This window comes from Phascolarctos cinereus, unplaced genomic scaffold, assembly GCF_003287225.1.
Source record: "Phascolarctos cinereus isolate Bilbo 61053 unplaced genomic scaffold, phaCin_HiC Scaffold_7;HRSCAF=346, whole genome shotgun sequence".
Classification (NCBI taxonomy): domain Eukaryota; kingdom Metazoa; phylum Chordata; class Mammalia; order Diprotodontia; family Phascolarctidae; genus Phascolarctos; species Phascolarctos cinereus.
The window spans coordinates 70,243,987-70,269,966 of NW_027556180.1; the positions used below are offsets into that span (position 1 = coordinate 70,243,987).

At 38.5% G+C, this 25,980-nt stretch overlaps 1 protein-coding gene across 1 annotated transcript; it reads right to left on the reverse strand.

The window, feature by feature from the left end:
• Positions 1-685: 685 nt before the first annotated feature.
• LOC110219438 (transmembrane protein 169-like) lies at positions 686-25,881 on the reverse strand. The gene is given in 5 exon segments (XM_078147615.1): positions 686-2,283; positions 2,286-2,711; positions 11,418-11,808; positions 24,890-25,025; positions 25,714-25,881. Coding segments are annotated over 3 exon segments (891 nt in total). The 5' UTR covers positions 11,689-11,808; positions 24,890-25,025; positions 25,714-25,881; the 3' UTR covers positions 686-2,089.
• Between the last annotated feature and the right edge of the window lie 99 nt (positions 25,882-25,980).

Here is a 25,980-nt window from a genome sequence, read left to right on the forward strand (position 1 = left end):
ATATATATATACATATATATATGTATATATATACATATATATATATGTGTGTGTGTGTGTGTGTGTGTATATGTGTGTATATATATATGTGTGTATATATATATATACATACATATATATATATATATGTATGTATGTATATATAGTAACAGCGATGTTGTGCGATTGATTGACTTTGTTAGACTAAGCTCTTCTGAGCAATGCAATGATCTAAGACAACTACAAAAGGCTCATGATGCAAAATGCTTTCTATATCCAGAGAAAAAATGATGGAGTCTGAATGCAGATCAAAGCATACCATTTTCTCTCTTTTTTTTTCTCTCATGGTTTTTCCCTTTTGCTTTGATTCTTCTTTCACAACATGATTAATGTGGAAATAGGTTTAATATGGTTGTACGTGTATAGCCTATATCAGACTGCATGCCATCTTGGGGAGAGGGGAAAACTTAGAACTCAAAATCTTATAAAAATGAATATTGAAAACTAAAACTAACTAAATAAATAAATTTAAAATTAAAAAAAAGTTATTTCAAACTAAATCCAGTAAGTCACTGGCAGCAGGAAAGGGCCCTGATAGAATCTAAGACCCATTAAAGTAAACATGTGGTATTGATACCACCTTTCATTTTTGGACCTCAGCATTTAAGACCTAGTCTCTTAATACTAAAAACACAAAATCTGAATGTTAAAATTATGTGTATTTTTATTTTCTTTGTCTCTATTGCACAAGAGAACCAAATTCTGCAAAAACACAAACAGCACCAATGTTGTCATCCTTGCTCTTCAAAAACGTCCGGCTAAAGTTAAAAGTTTTAAAGGTCCCAAATCCCCATCATATCCCAGTCCTCCTTGGGTGCGGAGTTCAGCACCAGAAACAGGGCTGATATGCCCTGAGTGAAGATTTAGCTTCACTGTACTGCTATCCCAAGTAGACCCTATCCGGGATAGGAAAGAAGGCTGAGCCTCTCCAGACAGGAACCAGCAATTCTAAGCTTCACTTAAATTTTTAGGGGGAAGGTTTAAAATAAAAAATAATCTTTAGGTAAGAGAGAGAGAGAAAAGGTAGATCATTTTATAGGGACAGTGAATAACCTAAATTACATTAATTTGAGGAATTAACTCCTTGGCACCAGGAAGACAAATTAAAGTTTCCTATCAGATGCCCCACTGTACTTGCTATTCAGTGCTAGAAAGGATCTGCCTGGCTTTAAGGGTAGCTTGACTCAACTCCCCCAGAAGGTTTTAGATTTTTTTCAGTTAAATGGACATGTGTGCTTCCTGTTTGCGTGGCACTGTGTTCAGTAAATCCAGCAGGTATAGTTCCAACCTTCACTTTAAGAGAGTTATGCTGGTAATTACACACATGTTTTCCCACCCACCCCCCACTCTGCACAAATTATATTCTATACCTCTATTTACAAAGTGCACACTGATCTTTCTTTAGTCCCCCTTTCTGTAATATGCAGCTTAAAGAAAAATCAACACTATCATCCTTTGGGGCTAAACTATGAAAGCCCTAGGAGAATAACTTTATATTTTAAGCTATTTGCTGTTGTATTCTCTGTGAAATGTGATGGTTGTTCCCTTCCTAAATGTTTGATCCTCTATCCTACCTCCCACCCCAATTCTCTTAATGAACTTGGTCTCCCTTTGCTTCCCTTTCCCTACAGAATCACCTGAGTCATATATTATCCTGGGTTTGAAGAATGTAACCAAGTTGGGAACTGAGGCATGATTCACGCTGCTGTCAGAAAGCCATTATCATTATCTTCCTCTCTAATCCAGATGTTATCACTTTGGAGCAGGGAAGAAAAAATGCTTTGGCACACTTTCTCTACCTAACCATCCAGCCCCATCTCCTTCTCTCCTGGCCACCATGGGCTTCCAGATTGAGCCACCAAAGTAGGCAGGTTGACAGATACTAGAAGGAATATCTAGGGAAAGCTAAGTTTACTCATAAGAACAAGGAAGGTATCATTGACCTAGATATTGTTCCCATGTACTCTTCAGAAATTTGAAATGGCACATAAAGAGTAATGCTGTTGGCCCACTCTAGAAGAGAACAAGGGCCTAAGGGGAAATGGGGTGGTTAGACAGCAGAGGTTTCTTCCCCTTGTGTGGGATCCCTGGTGGAGAGGCTGCCAGAGATGTTGTCAGACTCAAGCAGTTCCACAATACTGTAGGGTGAGCAGTCTTCCAGGCCAAGCTTGCTACAGAGCCAGCCACAAAAGCCTTTCTCCATGTCCCGGGCAGCCAGCCACCATGCTCCCCAGGACCACGAAGCTGGGCTATAGCAGCATAGAGGCCCAGAGAAGAGGCCACAGCCATGATGAGGACGGGATAAAAGAGGATGAGGCAGGGGCAGCAGGAGATCTTGTGCCAAAAGGTCCTTTCCTCATTGTACACCAGGAAAATGTTGTACCAAGTGATTGTACCATAGTAGAAAGAAACAATGAAAGAAAGGACAAAAATCACAGGCAGGCAGATCACTGTCCACAAGACCACATGCGGACCTCGGTCTGCCCCTATTTGGCAGGCCTTCTTTCCCTCTGCTGCAGCATCATTTGCTAACTCCTTGGACTTGGTCAACTCCTGCAGCTCCTTCTCTGTTAAAGTAACATGTATATCTACCATCTGACCCTTCTTCTTCCCTCGAGTGATAGTGCCTGTTAATGTGACATAGTGGCTGTCTTGGGGCATGTTCCACAAACCTGCAAAAGTAAGAGAGGAAAAGGTCAAGGCCAGAAGCATGGAATTTTCATCATATCATTGCTACATCTCTGACGGAAATTTCTCAAAACTTATCATTGAATTGTCACTGATGAAACAGTTGGCTTGCTCAAGCAGATATTTGGACCTTTGTATATATGTGGGAATAACATTTGCTAAAACTGAAATTCAGTTAGCTTTGGTAAGAGGTAAGATTGAAATAGTTCAATTACTCAGTCAATTCATCATCATAAAAATATAGCAGAGTTATTATTATTGGGAGGCAGCACGTGGGAAAAGAATACTGTTAGATGGAGATGTTAATCACAGCTCTGACACTGACTAGTTGTGGGCCATGAGCAGACAATTAGTCTCCTTGAGTCTCAGTTTACTCATCCACAGGGATAAGGACTGGACCTGTGATTTCACTGGTATATTCAAGTCCTGGATGAGCAAACATTATCTATTAATATGTAGGTCAGCATTTTCTCTGCAACTTAGTCTTAGAGAGCTGAGTCTTAGGAAGTTGCCTACAGCACTGAGAAGTTAGGTGACATTGCCAGTATGTGTCCCAGTGGGGTCACATACAATGACTGCTGTATAGAGTAGGGCTAATGACTCTTTTGGGGTGGTTTTGAGAAAAGTATCATGTACATCTTTTTAAAGTTAATTAATTCATTTTCAGTTTTCAACATTCACTTTTATAAGATTTTAAGTTTTATTTTTTCCCCTCCCTCACCTCTCCCTTACCCAAGACAGCATGCAATGTGACATAGACTATATATGTACAATCACATTAAACATATTTCCACGTCAGTCATGTTGGAAAGAAGAATCAGAACCCAAAGGAAAAACCATGTAAAAAAAAAACAAAAACAAAAAAAAGAAAGAAAATAGTATGCTTTCAGAAATAATCTGTATTCAAAATAATCTGCATTCATACTCCATAGTTCTTTCTCTGGATGTGGATAGCATTTTCCATCATGAGTTTTTCGGAAGTGGCTTAAATCATTGTATTGCTGAGAAGAGCTAAGTCTATCAAAGTTGGTCATCACACAATGTTGCTGTTACCACATACAATGTTTTCCTGGTTCGTTCACTTCACTCGGCATCATTTCATGTAAGTCTTTCCAGTTTTTTTTCTGATATCTGACTGCTCATCATTTCTTAAGGAACAATAGTATTCCATTACATTCGTATAACACAACTCTTTCAGCAAGTCCCCTACTGATGGCCATCTTCTCAATTTCTAATTCTCTGCCACCACAAAAAGAGCTGCTATAAATATTTTTGTACAGATGGATTCTTTTCCCTTTTTTATGATCTCTTTGGGACACAGCCCTAGCAGTGGTATTGCTGGATCAAAGGGTATACACAGTTTTACAGGCCTTTAGGCATAGTTCCAAAGTGCTCTCCAGAATGGTTGGAACAATTCACAACTCCACCAACAATGCATTAGTGTTCCAATTTTCCCACATGTTCTCAAAAATTTATCATTTTCCATTTTGTCAGTGCATCCTTTAAGCACTATATGAATGTGAGCTCCAGAATTTCCACATTCTTTTCCTTCTAGAGCAGAAGTAGCATATTCAAAGAGAGCTGTTTCTGCTTTCACTTACTTTTGTGTGTATACTTAACACTTCTAATAATATTAGAAAATCATACCATTTTCATCCACGTATTCATTCAATCACATTTTTATAATCATATAATAAATTAAACAATCATCTACCTAAACAGATAAACAATAATTTAGAAAACAAATAATTAATAAAAGTAGCACTTAGAGTGACTCTCTCTCCTTCAAACTTGTACAAGGGTCCATCCCAATAAGCTACCTCAGGTCCAACATACTTTGTAGGTTCACAACTGCATCAAATCATTACTAATGACTCCTTTCTCTCTTACGTTTACTTTTAATAGTAATCCACCAGGTAAGATTAACCAAAAACAAAGGTATTTCAATGCCCCGACCTGCAGGGCCAGTATACGTGGGGGGTCGAGGAGGACCCTGGCTGAAAGGAATGGGTGAAAAGGAGGAGTGAGACCAAAAAGATGGTAGGCAAGGTCTAATTTTATTTTTTAGCATTACAAGCTTATGTAGGGTGAAGCGGGGAGGAGCAAAACTTCTGTTGACGTGGCAAAAGAGGAAGATAGGCCTTCAGGACTTTCCAGGGCAGTGTGCCAGCATCTTGCGGTTAGCACATCTGTTGACCTGGTACGTTATGGTACAGTTTGCCCCGGAACAAGCTGCTTGGGGTGTGGTGTTCTCACGGGGTTAGGGGCCACTACCAGGTGCTGGCCTCCAACATTTCAATCAATTAAGAAACCTTTACAAAGCATCTACTAGTGTCAGGCATTGTGCTAAGCAGTGAAAAAACATGAATTGCCATAGTAAAAAAAAAGTAACAAGAAACCATCTCCTCCATAGAATTTTGGAACACAATCCCATAAACATAGATCAGTTGAAAGAGTGAATAAACCTCAGGAATACATGTTGACAGATATATGTAAGAAACATGTGTGGCCAAGGTATAGATGTAGAAAAGCAACTGAAGCCTACTTCTGGTCATGGTGTAGAGCTAATCTCATTGGAGCTGCTCCTCCCTCCCCTACCAAGGCATGAACTCTCTGCTGGTTTGGATGTGAGATGTTGTCACCACTGGGCATGGCACCAAGTCTTTGCTAGGTCTCATAAGTTCATGGTTTACCTGTGCTCCATTGATCCCATGCTCACTGCGAGTTGCTTTGGGCTTTTATTTTTTCCATTGGGAATAAAGCTGGTTATCTTTTTTTCTAAGGTTTGCTTCAGCTGGAGTCGTTTATTAGCTAAGGTGCTCCCTTTACATCATTCACGTTTTAGCTGAAAAAGCAGAGTATTGAACTCAAGCTTACTTCCCAACCTAATTTATTGATTTAATGAAAATGAGGGGGAGAGGTAAAAGCAATGAATAAAGCTCTTTTAATGGAATGATTTCCCATGTTGCTTTTTACTTTAATGTTATGTTTTAAATTACTGCCTTCATGATGTTTCCTGGATTTGAACCCTCCCCTGACTGCCATAAATAATATAAATAAGAAATAAAATCTTAAATAAACTGTTAGTAGTTAAGAGAGTAGAACCAAATGAATTGACAGGCCAATTTTTTTTGTTCAGTGTACCAATGGAGGTCTATTTGAGATTGTTTTTTCTAGCTCTACATTCTTCCTTTCTTTTATTTTAATAGTCACATCACTTAGATTCCATGTTCTGCTGATCTCACTTTGTATGTTTTCACATTTGTGAGTATTTTTCATGTTTATAGACCTATAGTATCCCAAAATTCCATTATATTAATGGGATATTGATAATGTTTTAAATCATTCAGCTCTCCAGTTGTTAAATATAGAATATGTCCTCTTTTTTGGCTATTATAAACCAGCTATGTATATTTTTGTCTAAGTAGATACTTTTAAAAGAAATTTTTATTACATTTTCCAGGTAATGTCCTTGCACTGGAATCAGTGAGTCAAAGAGTAGGTTCAGTTTTGTGAACCATATTTCATATTACCATATTGGTTTCCACAAAGCTCATGCCTATGTATATCACCATTATGTATATGAGGCCAGTTTCCCCTCAGTCTCAATGCTGAATCTTTCCCCCTATTCCTTTTTAATGGATATGAAGTTGTACCTTTAGGTTGTTGATTTGCTGTTATCTGATTATTAGGGGTTTCAAGTACCTTTTCATTTTATTAGTAAATGTTTATATTTCCTCTTTAGAAATATATTTGTTCATGTCCTTTCACAACTGCTTCACTTGGTAATATACATTAATCAGAGAGCTATGTATCAGTTTGTTGTAGATTCTACATGTCAGATTCTATATGACAGAATTACTACAAACATTTTCACCAATCTAATTAATGTACAGTTATTGCTTCTTGTTATGCAAAATCCTTTTATTTTTCTGTAATCAAACCCATCAATTTTTGTCTCAAATAATTTTCTTCTATTTGCTTGACTGAAACATCCTTTTCCGTTGCTGAAACAAATGTTATTGCTTTCCCCCCCCAATTTTAATTTTTCTTTCAATATTTAGACCATGCATCCAACTAGAGTTTATTGTAATGTTCTTTACTTTGGATTCAAATAATTTTTTGGCCATACAGCTATCCAATTTTCCCAGTAATATTAATTTGGATAATGGTTACATTCAGCAGTGGGTTTAGAGTATGGGTTTGTCAAACAACATAAATTCTAGGTTTCCTCATTCTGCCCATTAATTCATCTCTCTAACCATTTTTTCTACTGTCAGCCTTTATAATTATTGCTTTCTAGTACTTTTAATATTTATAGTACATTTTGAACAATAACTTTGCTAGTTACTCATTGAAACATTTTTTGGAAAGTTTTTTTCTTTATCAGTTTCTTTTTGTGTTTATTGGTAGTATACAGAAATGTAGGTGTTTCTGTGGGTTTATCTCATATCCCTCTACTTTACTAAAGTCACATATTTGTTGTTTAGTCATTTCAGTCTTGTCCAACTCTTTGTGACTCCATTTGGGGTTTTCTTAGCAAAGACATTGGAGTGGTTTGCCATCTCCTTCTCAGCTCATCTTACAGATGAGGAAACTGAGGCAAACAGGATTAAGTGACTTGCCCATAGTCACCAGCTAGTAAGTGACTAAGGCCAAATTTGAACTCAGGAAGATGAGTCTTCTTAACTTCAGGCCCACACTTTATTCACTATGATACTTAGATGCCCTAGCTCCCAACTGGGGAACTGAACCCCCATCTCCCTTGTGACAGGTTGGGATACTCACTACTATACTAATGAGGACCACATATTGCCACCACACATTTTTGGTTGACTATCTTATGCTTCACAAATATTTTCTAGAAAAAGATTGGGCAACATGTTTGTAGTAATTCTATCAGATAAAATCTGACATTCAGAATCTAAAAAATAAATGAAATGAAACAAAATTTATGCATACCTTTAAGACTAATAATACATACTTCCCAATGAGGCAACTGTCAGAGGACATGATCAGATATTTTCCTAAGGAGGAAATTAATTTAATAACATGAAAAGAAGCTTAAATTCCCCAGTGATCAGATAAATATAATTCAACAACCTTAAGGTACAACTTCATGCCCAGTAGAAAGGAAAGCTAAGGGGGAGACGATAAATACTCTATGTGTCATAAATTGCCTATGATTTATGGATAATAACTCATCTGCAAAAGGAGATATTTTAACTTCTTCATTGCTAATACTCATACCTGGGCCTTACCATCTGACCAACTGTTGCACCCTTAGGATTTTCAGTTCCTTTCATTAGTTGAACTCTTTTATAGCTGTTGTCTCTCTCAACTAAAGTGTGAGATCCTTAAAAGCAAGGAATGGATTTTCTCTTTGTATCTTCAGTACTTGGCATGATGCTTAGTAAGTGATTAATAAATACTCATTCACTCACTTTCTTTTTCATGCCTTGTTGCTACTACAATGTTTTCTAAAAAATGACATTGACTAGGAGTAGAAAGAATGGACACCCATGTTTAACAATAATTTTTAATGGAAATGCTTTTAGTGTTTTTCTAGTTTATATAATATAGAGCTTCAAACATATATTTTTATACTAACATGGAAAGATCCTTCTCTTCCTCTATTAAAAAAGTTTTAGTGTAAGTACTGTGTTTTATTAAAGGATTTTTATTCATCTAGTGGTATGATGTGTCTTTCTTTTTTATCTTATCAATATGGTTTGTTTTCATGTCCTATTATTTAATCATTCTTAAATTCTATGTATAAATCTTGCTTGACCATAGTATATAATTTTTTTGTACTGTTGTGTTCTATTTGGAAGCATTTTATTTTCTATTTTTGTGTGTGTTAATATTCACTAATTATATTGACCTACATACATACATTTCACCTCTGTCAGTGTTCAATTTAGGGGTCAAAACTGTACGAGGTGTTCTGTAAGTCTTTGTAGAGTTTAAAGGTTTAATAATTTAAAGCTCAGTAATAGTTTAGTAATAACGGTTACTAATAATTTAGTATTTTCCTCATAGAAGGAACTGGGTAACCTACCACCTTTAGGTTTTAAAACAGTCTATAAAGCAAATGAGTTATTTATTCTTTAACATTTTAGTAGAAAATGCTTATGAACTTAGCTGGACCCACTGCTTTGTTTTCTTTGCTTTTTTTCTTTCTTTTTAGATATGTTACTTAACTGACTTTATAAATATCTAAGTTTTTAAAACTTGGTTATTTGTATGCCATTTTAATTGATTGATTTTTCAATGTGTCCATTTTTTTTCATTATTTCTTCCTAATCTTTTTTAAACAGTATCTTAATTATAGTTTAATTTCCTCCTGTGATTCTGTGCTTTCTTCTAGCTCTTTTTTTTTTGGACTTGTGATTTTCTCACTGTTGCTGATTCTTACTTAATATTTTTGAATGTATCATTTATTTGTTTGAGGATATCTCTCAGGATATCTTGTGTGGCTCCTTTCCCCACCTTCTAATGCTTCAAATACTTTAGATGATTCAGCTGCTGCTTTAGTAATTTTAAAATTTTGCAACAAAAATTTGGGACTTTTTTATAGCTGTTTTCCCCCCTCGTAACCCAAAGTGCTTTAAAAGCCAAAAGAGGATTTATTCAATCTGGAGGTAACTGGGAGCCACTGCAGATTATTGCATGGGGGGGGAGGGAGTTTGACATACTTAGACCAGTGCTGTAAGAAAATTACTTTGGCACATGAGTGGAGGATGTAGTAGAGTGGAGGGAGACTTGAGGCAAAAAGACAAACCTGGGAAAGAACTGAGGGATGCAGGTATTAAAGGTTACAGAGATAATAAAGAACAGGGTCAGTGTTTGTGAGGTAGAGGGAAAGGTGGAATGAAAATAGATTATGATCAGATACAGAGTTCATGAACATGAAAGTAGAACACTTATAGGTGATGGAAAAACCAGGAATATGACCATGTCTCCATGGTCATGACCACAGCTGAGGTAGAAGCAGGTCATAGGAAATGATCAAGTTGGAGGGCTGGAAAATGAGGGCGTTAGATGCTAAAATCCTCTAGTGTGACAGTAGGAGTTGAGAAGAGGAAGACTGTGAGCCAGGCACTGAATCATTGAGAAAGGAAGGAGAATGTCTGGGAGGTTAGCAGATAACAGCTATCAGCACCTTAACTGGGTGATGACTATAGATTGGATGAACCTCAGAGGAGGAGATGTTCCTGAGTGATGATGGTAGAGAAAAAGTCTGGAAGTGGCAATGAGGAACAAGGAATATACAGCTCCCTCTCTTTCACAACTAGGAGTTTCAGGGATATGGCTGAAAGTAGAACCAGTGCTGGAAACGGTGGCCAGTGAAGCTGTGTTATCAGGAGGGAACCACATCTCAGTGAATGCAAGAAGATGGAAAGAGTGAGAAAGCAAAAGGTTTAAGATGAAAGCATATTTGTTAGCTTTGGACAAAGCATTCCAGAGAGCACAGTGTAAGGGGAAGATTGCTTTAAAGTAGGATGCTGAGGTGGATTCAGTTGAGGGGGATGGAAATAATGAAGCAAACAGTAGTGTGGTGACAGAGAATGGAGTTTGTACAATGATAACTATGGGTTAAGAATCACTGGGGTGAATAGGGTACGACAGTAGGGATATGCTAATCTTTGAAGAATGTAAATGAAGTCAGCTCTGAGAGATCTAAGAATCAATGGTAACACCATATGGTCAAGATATGCATTGTTGTTACACAATAACAGCCACGTTATACAATGACTAAGAATGTTAAACTGAACCCTTCTCAGCATTACGAGGATCTAAGACATCTCCAGAGGCCTCAGGATGGAAAATGCTGTCCATATCCAAATAAAGAACTATGGAAGTCCAATCGCTATCACTTATTTTTACCCTTTCTGTTGAGTTTTGTTTCATCTTTCTGATGGTTCCTCCTACTGGCTTTAATTTTTACTTACAACTTCACTAATGTGAAAATATGCTTAATGGGTATGTAAATGTAAAGCCTATGTCAGATTGTGTGCCGTCTTGGGGAGGGTGAGGGGAGGAAAAGAGAGAAAAATTTTCAACTCAAAAGCATATGGAAAAAAACATAAAAAAACAAAAAGAAAAAACAATTAAAATTAAAAAAAAAGATACGCATTGTTGTATACACAAACAAAATATCAATGTAGAAACTGACATGCTATCAGCCACAAAAACCCTATTAGGTGGTTTTAGGATCATAGATCATGTGATCAGCAGTTAGAGCTAGAAGAGAACTGAGAAATCATCTTTTCCAACCCTTTCACTTTTCAATTGAAGAAACTGATCTACGAAGGTTAAGTGACTTGTCCAAGGCCACACAGATGAACATCAGAGTCAGGATTTGAACCCAAGTCTTCTGATTCCAGAGTCACTGGATTTTCATCAGTGACATGCTTCTTCTCTTAACAGTTTTCTGGAAATACTGGAGAGGAAGGCCATTTGAGTGTTTGTTAGGAAGTATCTACTGTGTCAAAAGTAAAATGTATCAATTTTTATTGAACAGATCAACCTAGAAGCAGCCACCCCTACTTTTCTAAGCATAATTAGAAAGCATTACAAGCCCTGTAACACTTCTAAAAGAAATGAACCAACTGATAGAAAATAGTTGATTTTCTACATGGTCACTTTCCCAATGATGGGAAACCACTGACCCCAGAGAAACTTACCCTCAGCCATAGGGTGGCCAAGGAACTTGTCCCCCTCTTCCTCTACGGAACGTTCTCCTTCATATTCCTCCTGTTCCTCATCTGCTTTCTCATTTTCTAACCGGTAGACAATAATAGATTCTGGCCGAGACGCCTTCTTTTTCTTTTTCCTTCGGCCCATTGTGGCTTCACCATCAAGAGCCAGGGCAGCAGCCATTGCCTTCCTGAGGGAGCCATGATGAGGACTTGGGGGCTGACTCTTTTCCTCCACAGGCATGGGTTCCTCCATCATAGTGATGACCTAAACCAACCCTTGAGAAGTGTTCGTACTAAATGTAAGTTCGCAATTCACACATCACACAGCCTCTGCTTGGGTGGTGTTGAGCAACAGACACCCCATGCCTAGTTCAACCTGAAGGAGAAAAAAAAAACACCAAATCTGTCAATGAGAGAGCAAATCGGGCTTAATACATGAAAGAAAAAAAACCAGAAAATTCAGTTTCTTCAAGTCCTAATCCAAGCTTTGACATGCCTTGGCACTGTGATCCTGGGAAAGGTACAATCTATTTCTGGATCTTAGTCTACCAGAAATTAGCATGTAATATGTAGCGCTTGATCATAGAATTACAAGGTATCTCAGGGCTCATCTATTTTACCTGCTACCCAGATTAATCAGGTAAACATCCAGCCACCACTTGCATACCACTAGCGACAGGGAACTCTTTACTCTGAGACAAATTATTCTGATTTTTGGATAGCTCAAAGTATTAGGAAGTTTTCTTTGATGTTGAGCTGAAATTTCTTTTTTTTTTTTTGTAACTTCTACTCATTGTAGCTAGTTCTGCTTTTAGGGTCCAAAAAGAGCTAGTTTGCTTCCTAAGAACCCTTTAAATATTTGAATGAATGAATGAATGAAAAGCATTCTTAAGCACTAATGTTCTAGGTGCTGCGTTAAGTACTGGTTATACAAAAGAGAGATGGTGCCTATCCTTAGAGAGCTTACATTCTAAGAGAAGACAACACATATGTGGGAATGGTACCTAGGAAAAGGTATTTTGGTTTGAGAGGATAGAAGGAGGTGAGTGGAAATATAGGGCAGTCAACTAAAATGACCTTTCTAGAAACAAATCATAGAGTGGCTGGATGTGGCATCATGGCAGGAAAATAACATGGTCAAATGTCTTCCTCAAACTTCCTTGTAAACAATCATGTCCTTATTTTGTGTGCTAATTAATCCATATTTAGGTGGCTAATTGCTATATGCCATAATATCCTCACTTAAGGCCTTTTTTTATTGTGATGGGAATATATGGATGACTGCTTTGGTGGAAGGAAGGGATGACTACTCTGAAATCTTACTGATATATTTCTATGAAAAGGAGCCTTACACATCAGTACCAGTAAAGCTTGTTATGAAAAGGTTCCAAATCTGTTGGCTCAAAAAGGGAAATCTGATATTTGCATAACATTTTGCAAATAACTGGCATCTATGGATGCGCAGCACTCACAGCATCACGGAATCTCAGAACCATGAGTTTAAATTGTACCTGAAAAAGAATCACCTCTACAATAAACCAGCAAGTGATCAACCAAACTTTGCTTAAAGACTTTCAGGGATTAGGAACCCATCAGCTCTTGGGCAGACCATTCTACTATAAGGGACAGACTTTTCCTCTCCATCTTACTTGATATAGTTAGCCATCTTTTAGTCTTAGCTGACTCTTCGTGACCACATTTGGGGTTTTCTTGGCAAAGATACTGGAGTGATTTGCCATTTCCTTCTCTAGCTCATTTTATAGATGAGGAAACTAAGGTAAATTGGGTTAAATGACTTGCCCAGGGTCACACAGCTAGTAAGTGTCTGAGGCTAAATTTTAACTCAGGAAGATGAGTCTTTCTGACTCCAGGATCAGTACTCTATCAACTTCACCACCTAGCTGCCTTACCTATGCTTTATGGTTCCTTTATCTTTTATTAACCTCTTTGATTGGGTTGGGAAGAGAACAACACAGCTGGCAGAAAAAACAAGCTAGCCGTATTTCTAAGATGAATTATCAGTAGCGGGAGTTCAAGAGTTGATTGCAGGCTTCAGAGCATTTTATAGAGGTAGCTGTACCAGAGGTCAACAAAGCAGGAGACTTTGTCTACTCACTTCTACCCAACAATGACATTGGAACTGGTAGAAGACCATGCACATAGCAAGAAACAGGCACATCTGTAAACGCCACAAATGGACAGTCACTCAAAGGAAGAAACAGCTCCAGGAAGCATGACCCCTTGCAGAGAGAAGAGTGCTGGCTATTGTTTCAAGAAAGAAGCAGACCCTAGGAGTCTTACTGTGCAGCATCCCTAGCAGTGACCCTGCACCAGAATAAGCTACTTGAAGACTCTACAAAAACAGAAAGAAAGGACTTTCATGCAGTGTCAGGAGTTATGAGTTAATCTTTTGCCACATAAATATCCTATATACGTGCTTCACTACCATAGTACTTTAAGTTTATGCTTACTCTTCCCATGAATGCTATGTGTATTTGTGGGAGAGTGAGCCCTCAGTTTTTTAGGGGAGTGCTTTATACCAATCGTTTTTGCTGTATCATCACAGTGAATGCCTTAGCTAAAAGCTAATTAAATTACTAACTGATTGTTAATGGGAGGCACACTGCTGGGGGCTCTTAAACTTTTTTCTTTCTATGCTTTTTTTCTTTATGGTTTTATAGAGTTTTATAACTCATATGAAAATATGCTATTTACAATGTGTGTAGTTTTACATTGTCAGTGTATATACTGTGATTTTGATTTATTCATTCTACACAACTCTCTATGTACGTATATATACACTACACACACACACACACACACACACACACACACACACACATGAAATTTCCCCTTTATATTCTTCATATTTGGGGTGTGCATGTGTAGAATTTGGAGGTACCAGAACTATAACTTTTTTGGCATAGGAAACTTCCTGTGATATAATTCCCTTTATCAACACAGATCCACAGACATTCTGCATCTCAAAGCCTTAGAGATTTGTCTAGAGTACTGAGAAATTAAGAGACTGACCCAGGGTCACACAGCCAATGTGTGTCAGAGGCAGGTCTTGAACCCAGTCTTTCTTGCTTCAGGGAAGTTCCTTGTTCCCCATCCATTATGTCATGATACTTACCATACTGTAATTTCTTACAGTACATAATTTTTCATTATTTTAATGTACCACAATTTTTAATCATCCTTTAATCACTGAAAAAAATGATTTTCTTTCTTCCTTTTTTTTTGCTACTCCAAATCACACTGCTATGAATATTTTATAGAGATCAGGGTTTTATTTCTGGCAGTTTCTTTACATTTTAGTCTAGTTCTAGTAAAACTAATTTTTATTTAATTTTTAAAAATTCTGAACTTAATAACAAATAAAATGAATGTTTAACCTATGAATAGAACAGAAAAATATGGAGTCATGCCTTAAATAATCATCCTTGTGTTCTTAGCTCTCAAGAAAACAAAGAGACAAAATATTTTTTGAAGGTCAACAAGTCCAGAACACAAGGGGACAATAACTCCCAGCCAGATAGTACAGACTTAGCATTGGCTACTGTTCTCTCTAAACCACAGGCACTTTCCCTGCTCTGTATTCTGGCCACATCTTTTTTCTCTACTGCTTTTCACCCTCCCAGGGCAGCCTGCCTACCCAAGGAAATCTGTTGTTAGTAGGGCTCCCACATCACATCCTGGGCATATCCCATTTTCAACATTTCTCAAATCTAAGGGGTTGAGACTTTTAGGCAGGTCAAAGTGGGTTCTATAAAGGTATTAGAAATCAATGTTTTTAGTGGTGATGATAGGAAGTCATTGAATTTAAGAAAGAAGTCAGCACAGCAAGAACCTTATTTTCTTTTTCAGGGAGGCTGTGGACAGCTTTTGGGGTGTAGGAAGATCAGAGAGCTCTCAAGAAAGCAGGGACAGAATATCATAGGATGATAATTTAAATGAAGCTCAGGGCAGGGAAGGGAAGGGAGGGAAGGGAGAAAAATGAGAGGGGAACAACGGAAGAGAGGCCTCAGTGTGAATGATCTAATAGAAAAGAGACACAGTCTTCACTATCCTTAGAATCATAGTGTAGAACCCTTTGTGGGGTTACTTTGAAAACTCCCACTTGTTTCATCAGATTGGGTCTCCTGAGGTCAGCTGACTACTACCCTCCTTAAAAGTTCAGTTTAAGATTTCCTAGTACTATTGCTCATGAGTCCCCATAGGTATGCTTCCCATTTTGATTAGTAGATATAATTAATTTTTAGTGCAGAATATTTACTAAGGTAGCACAGTAAAAACAGTCGGTATAAAATACTGCCCCACCCAATTCTGGGACACATTCTCCCAAAAGTACGCATAGGTCAATGGGAAAAAGTGGGCTGTAATAAAGTACTGTTGTGGTGAGGCACATATATCATATACATTTGTGGGAGGGAAAAATGAATTCATAGCTCCTGGTCACTCTAAGTCCTTTCTTGAGTTCAAAGCTGACATTCCTTTTTGATGCAAGAGGTCATACTTCTTGAAGCAGCACCATTCCTTAATTGGCAGTCTTAATACATATCTGTGTCCATTTTTCTCCTCAGCATTTCTCTCTGAATGAATATTCCTCCTTCTTTAGATACTCTGCTATCTTCCTCAGTGATCCCTTCTTCTTCCTCTTACATTTAGCCAGTGTTCTCCAAAGTTCCATCCTCAACTCTTTTCTCAGCACTCTGGAGACAATTTCCCCATTTTAAAAATAGGAAAGACCCATAGGAACATGGATCTGGGGCTGGAAGGGACCTTAAAGAGCACCTAGCCCAACTCATTTAATAAAGAAAATACTCAGGGAAAGATTGATCTCAAGTGATTCCCATGTCAAAATTGTTCTAAAATGGAAGCTCCCTGGTCAGATGTTGTTAGTGGAACCTGAGGAAAACCATAGCTATAGTACATTTTTTCTCCGGCTCATGATTCACACATGATAGTTATTTTACTTGTGTTAGCACTTTAAGTTCTCAAAAGTGCTTGAGAATTTGTTCTTCTGTGAAAAATGAAGCCTCTCTAAAAATCAAGGATAGTAATTATGGTGACTCTTACTTGAGAAGAGGAAGAAAATAGATCTAACCTTCCAGGCTCAGAAGGGCTCTCACACCAAAAACGATAATCAGCCATTTTTCTTCTCTATGTCTAAGGAGGGAAGAACAAGAGGGCCTTTGATTGCATATAAAGGAAAATCTTCCTGAGGGTACTTAGTCTTGAAAAGGGATACTGAGAGAAGCTGTAGCACTGGCTTCCATTGAGGGGGTCTAAGAACAGGAGCAAGAATCTCCTCTGACTTGGATGGTGATTTCGCTAGAATAGAGGGAGATGGTCTGGATGTCTCCTCTGCATTGCTGTCAGCATTCAGATTCTGTGATTCTAAATGAGGAATCCTCCACAATCAGTTGGCAGGGCAAGCTTCTATTGTGGGGGAAATGCATGGAGTTGTGAGACAGATGGGAGAGCACGCAGCAACAATGTCTTGGAAAATGAAGTACAAGTTTTCCTGTTTCAAAGGCGTTCCTGGTAACTGGGTTCCTGGAGGGGAGACACTGAAATTGGAGCAGCTACTTTGCCCTTTCCCCGAACAAGAAAGGTAGCTTGGAGACCTTGTCAAGTCAACAGGTATTTCATAAGTGCTTTTTATGTGCCAGAAACTATGCCAAGAATTGTAAACATAAAGAAAGGCATAAATCAGTCCTTGTGCTCAGGTGGAGACAATATACCAACAATGATGTATAAACAATATGTGTGTGTGTGTGCATGTGTGTGTATATAAACATATTTTGTGTCTACACATACGTCTACACACACACACACATATATGTGTGTGTATACATACATTTAAAAATTAGAGATAATCAACAGAGGGAAGGCAACTAAGTTAAGGAGGACTAGGAAAGGCTTCTTGTAGAAGGTAGGACTTCAGCTGTCCTGAAGGAAGACAGGAGGTAGAGATAAGGGTGCAGGAGATTGCAGACATGGGAGACAGCCTTGAAATAGCACAATCAAGTGGCTTTCTTGATTAAAGTATTTAAATCCCATTGTGAAGTCGTTACCCTAAAGAGTGGTGACACTACACGAGAAGTGGGTTATGATTGGAAGCATTTACCTCTCTACTTTCTAGCATCAATAGAAGCAGTGCAGATAGATTGAGGGAGATAATGACAAAATAAGAGACTATCCCTTCCTTTTCTTAACAATCCATAGACCTCAAAAACAAAGTCTAGTGTTATATCACTCTCACTGGGAGGAAGAGCTCACTGATATCTAACCTTCATTCCTCCTGTTCCACTTTAAGTACATTTTTTCCAATCTTAGAATATTTTCTATTTAAAAAAAAAGTGGAGGGGTTTCATGTCAGTAAACTGTTCAACAGGAGGAGTTAGAATTTTCCATTCTAAATGGGTTGATTGTTCCATGACTGCATTTAGGCTTTGGGGCTCCCAGGTTCACATCCCAACATCTTGGCAAAGTCTAAGGAATATCCAGGCATTTAGGGAACCAAATGCAGTAAGCCTTACGGATCTAGTGCAGGAGATCTGCAGTAGCCTAGGTCACAGATCATATAATGCTCTATGATTTATAGGGAGAGGGTTTTAAGTTCATCTTTACAATTAACTTAGGGACCAAAGAAAAACAAGACTGAAATTTTCTGGTAGGAAAGGTATGCATTACCTCCGGTAGCTAATCTTTAATAATCATTAAGAAGGAGAGAAGGCAGAAAAAGGGCAGAGACTTCTCTACTGTTCCCAAATTCCATTCCAGACAACTTCAAAATAATGCTTCAAAATGGATTCTAGAGCATCAGAATCAACAAAATGTTAGTGTGAAATAATTTTCCAGCCCAAGATAACTTAGAAGTCTTGCAGGAAAGGTCTGTCATACCCGGGTGATAGTAGAGCACAGCCCCGTGCAGGCAACACCCACCCAGCCTGCACCAGGCCTCAGGGCCTGCTGAATCAGCTTCCAGAACTCTCAGTCCATGCTTGGTAAGGGGGTCAGACAACTGGTCAGAAGGATATCACAGGGTCCTTTTGCTGGGATTAGATACAAGACTCTGTTGCATTACCCATACTCAGATCTGGGTCGAAATCCTGGGTGCCAGAGTGAGGAGGAACATTAACATACCAGAGCTTGGCACCACAGGGGAGTGGTAATCCTGGTCATAGTTCCAAGGTGGAAAAGAGGGCTTGTGGTCTGTCATAGAGCAGAGCACAGGCCAGGAGAATAATAAACATAGTTCTTCTTAGATCATACCACCTGGGAAGAACTGAAACTTATAGACCCCTAGAACTAGTTCTGAAAATAGCTGTACAAAAAACCCTGAAGCTTGGGACAGTGACCCTTCCACCTTGAGAGTAGAGCTCAAATTTAACATAAAGTTAAAAGTTAAGAAAAAGGCTAGAAAAATGGATAAATATCAAAAAAGAACCACCATAGGAAGGTACTATGGTGGCAGGGAAGACAAAACACAAACTCAGTATACTGAGTGAAGTGAGCAGAACCAGGAGAACATTGTACACAGTAACAGCCATGTTGTGCGATGACTAACTTTGATAGACTTAGCTCTTCTCAGCAATACAAGGATCTAAGACATCTCCAAAAGTCTCATGACGGAAAATGCTATCCACATCCAAAGAAAGAACTACAGAGTTTGAATGCAGATCAAAGTGTACTATTCGCTCTTTTTTTTCCCTTCTGTTTTGTTTTGTTTCCTCTTTCTTGTGGTTCCTCCTATTGGTTCTAATGCTTCCTTATAACGTGACTAATGTGAAAATATGTTTAATAAGAATATATATGTAGAGTCTACATCAGATTGCACACTGTCTTGAGAAAGGGATGGGGGGGAGGGGGAGAAAAATTTAAAACTCAAAAGTGTATGGAAGTTATTGTTGAAAACTAAAAATAAGTTAATAATAAAAAAACCCCCCACAAACTCAAGACAATGAGATCTAAGCAGCTACATGCAAATCCTAAAAGAAAAACATAAGTTGGTCTTGGGCCCCAAAGGTCAAAAACGGTTTTCAAAATCAAATAAGAGGGGCAGAGGAAAACTGGGGAAAAGAAAGTGATGGAAAAAAGAGTCAATAGAGGCAGAGATGGCAGAGAAAAGGCCAGAATTCACCTGAGCTTTCTCCCAAACCCCTCCAAATACATGTAAATCATTCCTCAAAACAAATTCTAGAGTAGCAGAACCCAAAAAGAATTGAGTGAAACAATTTTCCAGCCCAAGACAACTTGTCAGGTCAGCAGGAAAGGCCTGTTGCACCTGAGTTACAGTATAACTCAGTCCTTCACAGGATGGGGCCCAGCAAACCAGCAGTAGGACATTGAGGTGACTGATCAGTGAAAGCAGTGATGCTTTCCAGACCTCTCAGCACACAGACAATAAGGGGGTCAGACAAAGGAGATTACAAGGGCTCCTTTGCTGGCACCAGAGTCAAGATGCTGTTGCATTGACCATACTTGTATCTGGGTCACAGTCCTGGGTCTCAGTCCCAGGGCAAGGAAGAGCACCAGCACACCAGAGCTTGTGACTACAGGGGAACTGGAACCCTGATCACAATTCCAGAGTGGAAAAGTGTGCTTGTGATCACTCACAGACCACAGTACAAAACAGGTGAGTGGTAAACACAACTCTCCCTAGATTATACCACTTTGGAAGAACCAAAACTTTCAGGTCCTCAGAATTATCTCTGAAAGCAGCTGCACAAAAGAAACACAAAAGAAAAAAATGAAGCTTGGGACAGTGCCCCTCCACTCTGGAAGCAGAGCCCCATTTTAGCATAGAGTTAAAAGTCAAGAATTAGGCTGGAAAATTGAGCAAACAGCAGAAAAAGATCTTGACTACAGAAAGTTACTATGGTAACAAGGAAGATCAAAACACAAACTCAGAAGAAGCAACAAAGTCAAAAGCCCCAAAGCAAAAATGAAGTGGACTTGGGCCATGAAAGAGATCAAAAAGGATTTTGAAATTCAAATAAGAGAAGCAGAAGAAAAACTGGGAAGAGAAATAAGAATGATGAAAGAAAATCATGAAAAAAGAGTCAACAGGTTGGTAAAGGAGGCACAAAAAATACTGAAGAAAATAACACTTTAAAAAACAGAATAGGCCAAATGGAAAAAGAAGTACAATATTCATTGAAGAAAACTCCTTGAAAAGGAGCATTGGCCAAATGGGAAAGGAGGCACAAAATTTCACCCCCACACACCCAAAAATAAATAAATAAATAAAAAACAAACAAACAAATAAATAAATAAATAGATGATAAAGTTCACTGAATAATTCCTTAAAAATTAAAATTGGGAAAAAAATTAGAATTGTGCAAATGGAAGCTAATAACTTTATGAGACTTCAAGCAACAATAAAACAAAATCAAAAGAATGAAAAGTAGAAGAAAATGTGAAATATCCCATTGGAAAAACAACAGATATGGAAAATAGACCCAGGAAAGATCATTTAAGGATTATTGGACTACCTGAAAGCCATGATTAAAAAAAAAAAGAGCCTAGACATATTCTTTCAAGAAATTATCAAGGAAAACTGCCCTACTATTCTAGAACCAGAGGGTGAAATAGAAATTGAAAGAATCTACCAATCACCTTCTAAAACAAATCCCAGAATGAAAACTCCCAGGAATATTATAGCCAAATTCCAGAGCTCTGAGATCAAGGAGAAAATATTGTAACCAACCAGAAAGAAACAATTGTGATATCATGGGACCACTTTCAGTATAACACAAGATTTAGCAGTTTCTACATTAAAGGACTGGGGAGTTTGGAATATGATATTCCAGAGGGCAAAGGAACTTAGAATTACAAATAAGAATCACCTATCCAGTAAAAGTGAGTATAATCCTTCAGGAAAAAAAATGGATATTCAGTGAAATAGAGGACTTTCAAGCATACCTGATGAAATGACCAGAGCTGAACAGAAAATTTGATTTTCAAGTACAAGATTCAAGAGAAGCATAAAAAGATAAGCAGGAAAGAGAAATCATAAGGGAGTCAATCAGATTACAGTGTTTATATTCCTGCATGGAAAAATGATACTTGTAACTCATAAAAACTTTCTCATTATTCAGACAGTTAGAAAGAGTACACATGGACAGAAGGCATAGCTGTGAGTTGAACATGATAATTATCTAAATAAATAAAATTAAGGGGTGAGAAAGAGGAAAACACAGAGAAGAAGAAAGGAGAAGTAGAATGGGGTAAATGATCTGACATAAAAGAGGTGCAGAAGAGATTTTACAGTAGAGGGAAGATGGGGGAAGTGGCAGGGCAGGGGGAACCATACTCTCAAAGAAAGAATAACATAAACACGCAGTTGTATGTTGAAATCGAGATAAAAACCAGGATAGATTTGGGGCTGAAAGAATGGAAGGTGGATTGAGGGAAGTAAAAGTCTGAGGCAAAACACTTTTGAGAACAGACAGGATCAAAATAGAGAGAAAGAGTAAGAGAAACAGGGTAGAAAAAGAATGAGGGAAATACATAGTAATCATTACTGTGAAAAAAATTACATTATGTTTTTCTGATAAAGACTTCATTTTTCACACATACAGAGAACTGAGCCAAAGTTTTAGAAATAAGAGCCATTCCTCAATTGGTAAATGGTCAAAGGATATGAACAAACAGTTTTCAGATGAAATAATCAAAGCTATCTATAGTCTTGTGAAAAAATACTCTAAATCACTATTGACTAGAGAGAAATGCAAATTGAAACAACTCTGAGCTACCATCCCACACCTATCATATTGGTTAATATGACAGAAAAGGCAAATGGCAAAAGTTGGAGGGAATGTAAGAAAAGTAAGACACTAATGCATTATTGGTGAAGTTGTATACTAATCTAACCATTCTGGAGAGGAATTTGGAACTATGCCCAAAGGGCTATAAAAACCATGTACATCCTTTGACCAAGCAATACCACTACTAGGTCTGTTTCCAAAGCAATAAAAAGAAAACAAAAAGGAAAAGGATTTATATTTACAAAAATATTTATAGCAGCTCTTTTAGTGATGGCAAAGAACTGGAAATTAATGGGATACTCATCAATTGGGGAATGGCAGAAGAAGTAGTATATGATTGTGATGGAATTCTATTATGCCATAAGAAGTGACAAGTTGTATGCTCTCAGAAAAACCTGAAAATACTTACATGAACAGATGAAAAGTGAAGTGAGCAGAACCAGGAGACTATTCTAATACACAGTAACAGCAATGTTGTACAATGCTCAATTGGGAATGACTTAGCTATTCTCAGCAATACAAAGATGGAGGACAATTCCAAAGGACAAAAAAAATGCTTTCTGCCTCCAGAGAAAGAACTGATGGAGTTTGATTGCAGATCAAAGTATACTGTTACTTTACTTTCTTTACTTTTCTTGTGTTTTTTTTGGGGGGTCTGTTTTCTTTCACAACATGACTAACACAGAAATATGTTTTGCATGACTGCTTATGTATAACCTATCAACTTGCCTGCCTTCTCAATGAGGAGGGAGCAGAAGGAGAAAGAATTTTGAATTCAAAACTTTTAAAAATGAATGTTAAAAATTGTTTTTATATGTAATAGGGAAAAATAAAACACCAAATAAATAACAAAAAAAGAAAAAAATTAAGTATAATATTCATGAAGAGTAGGGCAGCTAAGTGGTACAGTGGATACAGTGCCAGGCTTGAGTCAGGAAGACTCATCTTCCTGAGTTCAAATCTGGCCTTAAACATTTACTAGTGACTAGTAAGTCACTTACCCTTTTTGCCTCAGTTTCCTAATGTATAAAATGAGCTGGAGAAGGAAATGGCAAACCTCTCAGTACTTTTGTCAAAAAAAACCCAAATGGGGTCACCCGAGAGTCAGGCACTGAAACAACTGAAAAACAAAAGGGCTTTCAAGGGGCAAAGGCCCTGGAATGAAGTTTCTGTCCCAAAATTGTTACAGGATACTCTGGTAAGACAGAGTTCCCAGAGTAGAAATTTTCTATACTACAATGTAGATCAGCAGCTGGGATCTAAGCATAGTCCTTGAGAATTGCCTGGGGACACTGTGAAGGGACATGTCCAGTGTGTCTCAGTAAAGCAAGACTTGATCTGAGTCTTTTTGATTCCTAGACTGGCAGCATTATAATAAGTTCCTCTGTCTGTCTTGGTAAGTCTTCACAAGCTGGAAGGGCTTTGAGTAGGTCTCTAGTGACAGACTGAGGTCTGCTGTTTGAGGTTTATCACTAGATTCATTGCAAGGTGATGGGTTTTTTCATCCAGTTTCAAAGACCATCCCCTAAGGGGCAGCTAGGTGGCACAACCTTGGAGTCAGGGGGACCTGAGTTCAAATTTGGCCTCAGACACTTGAAACTAGCTGTGTGACCCTAGGCAAGTCACTTAATCCCATTGCTTAGCAAAAACAAAACAAAACAAAAACACCACCTACTAAGTCAGAAAGGGAGATTAGAGAACCCTCCATCAGGCAATCACTGGAACAGCATGATGTGGTGAAAACATGGGTGAACTTGAAGTCAGGGAGGCCTGGATTCAAATGTCTCCTCCAATAATCCCTAGCTGTGAGATCAGGGGGCAAATTAAGTTCTCTCCAAGTCCTGGTTTCTTCATTTGTAAAATAGCAATAATGACTCTACCCTTGTGGAGTTATTGTGAGGATCAAATGATATAGTGAATGTAAAATACTTTTAACAAGTTTTGAAGGGATCTGCAGATGTCAGCTATCATTACAACATAACTGACTTCCCACATTTTCAGAATAAAAATCCTTTCAGAATGCTTTCCTTTGGGCTTTTTTTTAAAAAAAAAAAAAGAGAGAGAAGCCCAGGGGCAGTTAGGTGGTGCAGTGGATAGAGCTCTAGCCTTGGAGTTAGGAGGACCTGAGTTCAAACGTGATCTCAGACACTTGATACTTACTAGCTGTGTGACCTTGGCCAAGTCACTTAACCCCAATTGCCTCACAAAAAAAAAAAAGAGAAGCCCATTTCCTTCTTCAAAGGGTATGAACTTCGATCTATGAAGAAAGAGGGGGAAAGAAATCTACTAACAATAAATCAGAATGAATGAGATACAGACTGGATCAAGAAAGAGGGGGTATGGCTGTCTTCTAGGAACCCAAGTCCCAGAGACTGGTGGGACCCAATGGTGGAGGGAGCTATGAAATCCTGTCTAACAGACCAGCCAGGTTTCCAACAAACTTTATAAAGCTACATTAAATATCTGAGTGGTGTGCTTTTATGATTTTTATGCTTAATTTTTGTAGAGGTGCTAATATCTTACCTGGGAAAAGAGTTACCTGCTCAAAAACAACTGACTCTAAAAAGATTTATATTGATATCTTTTTGTTCTTGTTTTTACACTTATATTTCCCCCTGATTTCCACTCTCCCCCAACACCATCTCCCTTACAGAGCCATATCTTATAACAATTGACCTTTAAAAGAAGCATCCTTCCTGTTCTGCCGAGATACTGGAGGACATGCCTTAGATAATTCACATAGTCCTGCCAAATTTTCAAGTAAAGGGAGACAGCTTCACCAGATCAGATCCATTTGCAAACCATTACTGTGCTGCATGAATGAAACAAGATGAACAACTGTTCATCAGTATAATCCAACACTCAATTCGACATAAAACACACAGGAAAAATCGAGCTGCAGCCTTGTCTAGCCTTCTTGCATTACCCAAGCATAGGTAAGGAAGCTTCTTCTGCCCCCATCTCACATACTTGCAGAAATTATCAAGCAGCCAGAGGTGAAACTGGCTCATCTCGCATCCTGCTGAATCCATCATTCCCCCACCTCCTTTCTTCCCTGTGACTCTTCCTTTATGATCCAACTTGGAAGCAGATGCAAATTCGAAGACACCTATCCAAGCTCAGTCTGTCTCTAGCACATATGCGAACTGGAGGAAGACCTTGGAATTAACCCGTCGCCCCTGCCACCGCCCTCCTTGGCAAAGCCGTTTTTTGCCCCCTGCCAAGCTGAGCCTGCTGCCGCAGGACCAGCAAGGACATCCTTTGAGGGGAAGGGAACAAAAGCCAATCAATTCTAGTCCCAGCTGGTGCATCTAGGGATGCCTGGATTGTCTTCATCCAAGAGTAACAATGGATTTTTTTTTAACTGAGTAAAATGCATTTCATTCCCCACAAGGCTCCCGGTCCTTGTCCTGGGCCTTTTCTTTTCTTTTTTTTCTTTTGGCACCAATCTTAAACAAAACAAGAAGGCATAATAAAACAAAACGGAGCCTGACTCTCACCTGAGGCTGCAACTGGATCGAGGGCGGTGAGAGAATGCAGGGATTGCGAAATCCGTCTCACCTTTCTCCCCAGCGTTTGGAGATCCCTCTGGTGGTGTCTGTGCAAAGCATAGCGCGAGGGTGGGGCGAACATCCTGGCTGGGTTTGCGGGGCTAGGATCTCTCCTCCTCACAGACGATCACATGGTGCGAAAGTGGGTGGCCCTGCGGGGGCGGGGAATTAGTCCCATCTTAGGGTTTTCGTCCCACCTCTAAGTTGTTTTGTTCC